Source organism: Microtus ochrogaster, chromosome 19, assembly GCF_000317375.1.
Source record: "Microtus ochrogaster isolate Prairie Vole_2 chromosome 19, MicOch1.0, whole genome shotgun sequence".
Lineage (NCBI taxonomy): Eukaryota > Metazoa > Chordata > Mammalia > Rodentia > Cricetidae > Microtus > Microtus ochrogaster.
Genome location: NC_022021.1, coordinates 5,490,802 through 5,498,550, shown reverse-complemented (window position 1 = coordinate 5,498,550; position 7,749 = coordinate 5,490,802). Strand labels below are relative to the sequence as shown.

General features: G+C 49.5%; 1 protein-coding gene across 3 annotated transcripts in view; it reads right to left on the bottom strand.

The window, feature by feature from the left end:
• Pde8b (phosphodiesterase 8B) overlaps nt 1-7,749 on the bottom strand; it is a 224,804-nt gene that overhangs the window by 18,343 nt on the left and 198,712 nt on the right. For all 3 annotated transcript variants that reach the window (XM_013349685.2, XM_005356471.2, XM_026783678.1), the window contains 5 exons: nt 5,922-5,998; nt 4,525-4,689; nt 1,627-1,672; nt 1,082-1,217; nt 52-250 (listed from right to left, as the gene is read on the bottom strand). In XM_013349685.2, coding sequence (XP_013205139.1) covers nt 52-250; nt 1,082-1,217; nt 1,627-1,672; nt 4,525-4,689; nt 5,922-5,998 — 623 coding nt within the window. The remainder of the gene's footprint in view (nt 1-51; nt 251-1,081; nt 1,218-1,626; nt 1,673-4,524; nt 4,690-5,921; nt 5,999-7,749) is intronic.

Genomic DNA, 7,749 nt, shown 5'->3' with positions numbered 1-7,749 from the left:
TGTCTGGAGTCCACCCCAGCAGACAGCTAGACTGTGGTGTCTGGAGTGTACCTTCACTCTTTCCTTTCCAAGGAAGAAAGCTGTGGCGTGGAGGACGTCGGCGGCGTGGGTGGAATTGTGGTAGGCGTTGGAGGAGTGGTAGTTGGCTTCAATCACTTGCAGCCAGGCCCGAAGAGTGGTTTCAGTACAGTTTAAAAATTCACATACTCCAAACCGAGAGAAGACCTTTAAGCCCAGGTACACCAATGGCCTGCAAACAGGAAACAAACACCGGTTCATTGAGTTCAGTGGCCCAGAAAGATCTTCCTTTCATGACATTAGTGAACAAAGGGATTTGTGTGCGATCGCTCGGCATGCTTGGGGCACACAAACATTGGCATTGCTTTGCCAACCCCTTCCTTGCACCCAGGTGCGTCGTGCAAGTCAATACAGGTATTTTTTTAAGATTATCTGTAAGTCACAAAACCTCCATGGGCCCCTTTTTTCAGCTCTACTTCCACAGGACCCTGCATAGGCTTTATGCCCTGAAGAAGCGCCTGGGGGCTAAAGGAATGGTTTGAATGGCTTCAGCAACCTCGCTTAGAATTATGTTACTCTATAGTCATATTCCACAGACCAACATCCCAGGAAGAAATGTCTTCTCCTCTCCCTGCTGTCAGGACGGGCTCAAAGAGAATCCCCAGTATGTCGGGATGTGTGGGTGGGTGGGAGGGGAGGGAGAGAGAAAATATGATTGTAAATTTTTGTTGCCGAGGCTAGTTTTGAATCCCTGAGCTCAAATAAGCCTCTTGCCTCTGTCTCTCAAACTGCTCGTGTGTATAACTGAACCTGACTTCCAATCCATTTTTACAGGGTAGAGAGAGGGTTGAGAAAACTTTGAACTCCCAGCTCATGGGCACAAAGCAAGTAGTTGTGAGGAAATACATGTCCTGTCCCTTAACAAAGATACAGCCTATCCATACAAGAGCACGTTCGGGACACGTAATTCCGTCTAAGTTTCTAGATACGAAGACCTTGAACATGGCTGTCTGTCCCTCCCTCCCTCCCTCCCTCCCGGCCTTCCACCAGAGATGCCACATACCTTTTATGTGTAACGGCTTCCAATTCAAAGATATTGAAGTCCCAGCTTTCCTCATTATCAAGTAACTGGGCAATACTAGGGGGGACATCGTTGATGGTGATGGGCATGGCAAGGTGACTGTGACTCTGGTGCACATCTGAGCAGACACAGGGGTGGAGGGGGCAAGTTAAGTGCGGGCTCTCCAGGGTCCTTGGCATCTCATCAACTTTAGTGTTGCCACTAGGAACAAAATCCCCAGCTTCCATTGATAGGGAGATCTTAACACCAGGGCTCTTCTCACATTATGAAATATCAAAGCCATAAACAGAAAAATAACTGTAAGGCCCATTTCAATACACGGAGAATGAATGGCCTCCGTTATCTAGCAATGCTCTGAGAAATCATTTTAACCAGGAGGCCTTGCTCTAAACGTAGATAGACCATAGAGAAAAATAAACTCGTGAGAGCCATTGGGAGCAACACCAAGGTGATGGAATCGTCACAACCCTGGAGGTGGCACAGGCTGAAGCCGGGTTATCAGTAGGCAGTGACACAGGAACACTTACTCTTTGTGAACACATACTCATTCCCCGACAGTCTTCTCAAGCCATCCTGGAAGAGAGATGCTGTTAGATGCACCCTTCATGCCCATCGCCATTCTCTTAAACTTGTTCCTTAGCCGGAGGCTGAATCCTGACTAGCCCAGGCTGAAGTCTAGGTCAAGGCAGAGCTCAAAATGAAATTGCAGCAGTGGCTAAGGAACGGGATAGTCTATCTTCCATAGTACTAGTACCAGGGAGTGAGGGGTAGGGGCAGGCAGTCAGTCATGAGTGCCAGCAGTACTCACATCTGAGCTGTGAGCTGGCTCAGCTCTCATGGCCACGTTCTCTCCTGGCATTGTGAAGCCTCACAAACAGAGTTGCAGAAGTGATCTTGTTTTGGATATGTGTGATTTTGACATGTCTAAAGTCCCTTAATCTGCACCGAGACATTTTATGTCCTTGAGTATACATCGTGAAAAGACCAAGAGCCATGTTTGAGGGGAAGCCTTGGAAAGTCTTTTTAAACACTGGGCCTTTTTTTCTAACTACATTTTCTGCTGTACAGCATGGGCATTGTGCTAGTCCTTGAGAGTCGTGTTTCTGGAGCTGAGGTTTTGAAGAGTGGGATCGGTGATCTTGACCATCAACTTGAGGGGATCGAGAGCTATGGGCTATTAGTAAACCACGGCTGTGTATGTGGCTTTGAGGGCTTTCTGGAGCTAAGTAGAGCCGAGGGCTCTGACCTGAGAGGTGGTTCAGTCCATTGACAGATTCGAAATTTGAATGGGAACGATAGAAACTGTTGTGAGATGGCAGAATTGTGCAAAGTGGGGCTGGCTGTAGGGAGGAGGAGGCAAGTCACTAGGTCCCCAGGGACTCTGTCTTACCCTGGCCCCCTTCACGGCTCACTCTACTTCCTGCACACCATGGTGGACTGACACTTGTGAAGCTAAAGGCAGAAATACTTCCTTTTAAGCTGCTTTTGTCCTGGTCATGACCACAACATGACTATGAGAGGAACAAGGGACATGATTTCCGTGCCCTGACATTTGCTGGCACTTGAGGTTGAACCAGTCCCTGGATGCTCTTGAATCTTTCTCTGCCTCTGCTTCTGTGCCTAAAGCCCTCGTTATTTAGATCTTCCTGCAAAAGTTGTTTGGAATTGCTTGCTATCCCTAGAAAAATAAGTGCTAAAGTTTAAAGTAGCATTAATTAATGCAGGATTCCCTTGAAGTCCCGCTTTGGATCGTGGTGCAGAAATCTTAATATTCAGCAACAGATGAGCAGATAAAAACACCGCAGCCACAATTGTTCCGCCTCTGCAGCAAATGTGCATCTCTTGTTTTTCTCCACTTCCCTAAGTCTCATGCAAATGAGGTGGAGTCTCACACTGGCTCCTTTCAGCATTATCTGGATAGAAAGCACAAAATGACACAAAGTAGCAGGATGGGGGCAGCTTGTTCTCGGACGCAGAGTCCTTTGGTTGTAGCCCCAAAGGGACTGTCCCTTATCATGACTGAAACTAATGCTGCATTGGAAGGGGTCAGCCAGTACCAGCCTGGAGACCAGAAAGAACAGAAGTCTGCCCAAAGGATGGGTGAGGATGGGCTGGGCAGCCAGCAACCCAGTTTTTCGAGGCTGGCTAGAAAAAGGAATCGGCAGAGCCCAGGATAACTCAGGGTCATGTTTCTTTCCTAGAGAGTCCTCCCCTCGGCTTCTGGGAAAGGAGCATGGTGGTTTTTCTCCTTCAGTGATGGAAATATGATGTTAAAAGTCAGAAAGAGCACAACAATGGGGCGAGGTAGACCTTAGCCAGTGGGTCCACAGCTAGTATGTCTTAGGTTACTGGCAGGCACAGTTCTCCTGCCTCCCTGTTTTGAGCTCAGAAAGCACTATTCTGTTTTTGTAGGATTAGAAATGGAATTTGAGCCAGGCAGGGCTGGCATGCCTTTAATTCCAGATCTCTGTGAGTTCAAGGCCTGGTCTACAGAGCGATTTCCAAGACAGCCAGGGATGCTGCACAGAGAGACCCTCTCTTGAAAAACCAACACAAAAATAAAATGGAACTTGGCTGTAGCATCTTGAAAGACAGGATTCTGTCACTGGAAACACTAGAAAGGTACAAGCTCTTTCATTAAACAGTCATTCCTTGTAGTCCCCACAGGGCCTGATCTGCAGGACCATGCCTGTCTTAGTAAACCCAGGGGAGCGTATCTTCTATAAGACCCATAACTGTATACAATAAATGTACAATGTTCTGTGTAAAATCTTGTTTATACTATCCAACAGTGCAAACGTATATACATGTTCCTATAAATGTACCCCTCCTTCCTCCCTCCCTCTCTTCCACAGTCTTACTGTGTATTTCAGTCTGGCTTCAAATCTGCAATCCTGCCTTGGCTTCTTGGGTTGCTGGGATAACAGGGGTGTGTGTGTGTGTGTGTGTGTGTGTGTGCGCGCGCGCGCCATGTCTACCTCTTGAATCTCTCACTCATGTTTGTGTTCTTCCCCCTCTCCAGTTGGGTTGGTTGAATTCACAAGATACAGAACCCACAGATTTGAGAGGGTAAGTGTATAGTTACAGTCTGATGCCCAAGGAAATGCAGGTCTAACCTTCAACCACAGTCCTCTGATTCAGACAGAGAAGAACAAGAAGCAGGAGCCAGATAGCCCCTCTCTGGTATGTTTAGCCTTCAGTCACCTGCCTGTTTTCTGCTCTAACAGGTTGTCTCAAGTTTCTTTCCACGGCTGTGGTTAGTCATCTGGTGGACAGACAAGCATCTTGGACATGACTGTAAAGAAATTAACAAGCTGCCTCACCTCTACATGAGGTGCTTCTGCTCCCTGAAACCACAGTGCCCTGGGGCTACTCTAGGGTATTTGACCAACACTCTGCATTTCTGGGTTTTCCTCAGCACTTACAGTCATCAGGCCTCCGACAAGATCACTGGTGTGAGGGTCTTCATCTTTGGTTCCCAGCTGAGGGGAGTACAGTTCTGTGGTCCGTAAAATTTCTAGAACTCTATCCAAGGCTTCTGCTACTGTAACCGGGCTGTTTTCTTGAGCTGCATTGATTATATTTATAACCTAAGAAAGCAAAAAGAGAAAGAATAAATTGAGGATATTAACATACTAATTCTCATAAGTCAGATGTATTCAGAAGTCAGTGACCATACGCCTAGCTCAGAGAGCAGACCCACTCCGCCCCTCTCTGTGAAGTGCACTCTGCAGCCTACACTGGCACATGGCATCCCAACTCAGTACCCTGCTTCCCAGGATCCCTTGCTGACAATTTTCCATGGGTTGGAGTTCCCAAGGCACAGGTCTGGCTCTCCCACTGTCTGGCCGGTCCAGAAACGATCTTTCACCTCCATGACTCAGGGCACACAATCCATAAGAAGATTTTCACGTTTACCTTCTAGGTCCCACCCAGACTGGGAGAGCCTCAAAAGCCTTCCAGACTCACCTACTACAATAACTCCTGTGCCTAAAATCAGAGCCCAGCCTTAGCCCCTTCCCACAAACCAAGCAAATGGTAACACTGTGAGAGACAACTATTCTCCTGGCCTGAAGGCAAGTGTCTCCTACCTAAGGACTGCTCTGTCTGGTCTGACACGTCTCCCCTATTCCTCAGCCCTCCTAGACGTTTTCTGATCTGTTTCTTTTTCCCCAACTCTACTCCCTCGATGCTAGCTAAACTACCACTACCATCTCCTTCCTGGAATCCCAGAGAAGGCCCAAATGACCTCTTCTCTTGTACTTTTGCTATACCTTACCCATTCTTAGTGTGGTGGCTGAACTCTTCACAGGGACATGTGGACCTGACCATGCTACGTCCATTGAAACCCCTTCTAAGGTTTTTACTACACATAAAAGACAAACCATCTATTTTTGGTCCAAGTGACCAGAACGAACAGAGTCACCATAGCCCTGCCATAATTGTCTCACCTCTGCTGGCCACATCCCAGCCTCTGTGGCTTCTGCTCAGCTCTGGGGGACCTTCTCTGTGCACCTTCAGTGATGGACCATCTCCATGCTGGTCCTTGCTGTTCTTGCCCCAAGAGTCTTCCTTTGACCAATGTGACTCGCAGGCCTAAGTTTTGCTTCACATACGACTTCCCTCAGCCTAGACCGACTCTGACGTCCCTCACAGAGCTCTTACAGCACGGATTATATTGTGTAAGCACACTTATTGTGTGTTTGGTTAATACCTGGCTTTCCCGCTAGATCATCGGCTCTACTCTCAGGAGACTATAGCTCTAGAGTACAGCCCAGGTCTGAGCACTGACTGAGCAGTGGAGGTGGCAGCTGTCACTTACCTTTGTGATGGGGGCCTCTATGGTCATGGAGTGAATCCTCGCCATGGAGGGGTAGCGGCGATTCTGTAGGCTTGGAGCTGGAGAGAAGGCAGGGCAGTTTTATATGGAGTTAGTGGTGTAGTTTAGGCTAAATACAGCTGAGAGGTCACTTCTGGATGAAGTCTTGTTCTTCTTGGACTTCCTCCCCCACGACTGAGTGAGTTTGACTATCCCTTGTCCCTACAGGGCTGACCACTCAGCCCCAAGAGTGCAGAAGGTGTTCTGCCTGGAAGGCTGGCTGCAGAGGGCTTGGCACTTCGCACTCCCCAGGGCAATACTGAGAACGCTGCTACACACAGACGCCCCATCTCCATAACCCAATGACGTCATAGAACTCCCCTTCCCAAGAGTCACTAAGGCCTCCTTCAGAGAGTAAGGCCCTTTCCTTCCAAAGCCATGGACCCCTGAGTGTGTATCTGCCCCTGTGCCAGGAAACTCAGTATGACCTGGCCAGGCGTGTTTCTTCCTCAGCCATTAGGTTCATGATGCTAATGGTTCTGACTCTAACTGGGAAAAACTCATTTTAAAATGACTTCTTTTTTCAAGTAGGTGGTTCCTATATGTGCTTTAAGATTCAGAGGGGAGAAGCCTTCCTTTAAAGGCCCATCTTCATCACTCCTTTAACCTTCCCTGAAGGGCACCCTAGAGGTCAGACCTGTTCCAGAGATGCGAGAACCTGATAGAGTCACCCTCAGTAGGGCTCCGGAACCCAGGATTCAGCCATTGCCGGCCTCTGCTGTATTTGGGACCACATAGCTGCTCTAGGGTCCAGCCTGGTTCAGATGCCCTCAGCCATTGTCCTCTCCAATAAGCTCTCAGCCTATCTCATGATTCTGTCACTTGTACGTCATGCGCCAGTCTGTCCTGCTCTGCAGATTCTCTGTCTTGGCCCTAGGGTCTTCATCTTTTCTAGTTCAGTCACTTCTCTGGCCTCAGTCCATTGTGACCCAAAGAGCTGGTAGGTCTTCCCTTCCTTCCCTTGACTTTTCTGTGTCTCTTTTAAACCATACTCCCCACCTCCATCACAGGCGCTAACTATTCCTTCTCAGGCCCTTAGAACTGCTTTTCCAGTGGCCAAATTGAAAACAACAACAACAAAAACAAAAAAACAACCTAATATGGTTCAGTGGCACAGAGCTTGCCTAATGTGGGTGAGATCCTGGTTACACACACACTCACACGCACGCACACGCACGCACGCGCACGCACACACGCACGCACGCGCACACACACACACGAAGGGCCAATCCTGCAGCTCCCTTCTACTCATTCTCTTTCCTTCTCGGCTCCTGGGATACCACTCCCACGTGTTCTCTGTCCGTCTTCCGCACCCCAGTTTCTCACAGGGTGCCCCTGCAGGTTTGCACTCAGACCCTCTGGTCTTTATCTTCACACAAGCACTCCAAGTGCATGGCCCCTGGCAACGCTTCTCTTCAACACGGAAACTGAAGCCCCAGAAGTCCCTGCTCCTACCACAACCACGGCCCCTGTCCCAGACCCAGCATCTGCTCCAGCCTCATCTCTACCCCAGCCCCTGCCCCAGCCCCTGCCCTTGCCCCAGCCCCTGCCCCAGCCCTTGCCCCAGCCTCTGCCCCAGCCCCTGCCCCAGCCACAGCCCTTACCCTGCCTCAGCCCCTGCCCCAGCCCCTGCCCCAGCCTCTGCCCCAGCCCCTGTACCAGCTACAGCACCTACCCTGCCTCTGCCCCTGCTCCAGTCCCTGCCCCAGCCCCTGCCCAAACTCCTGTCCTAGCTCCTGGCCTTTTCCCACCACTGCCCCAGCCCCTGCCC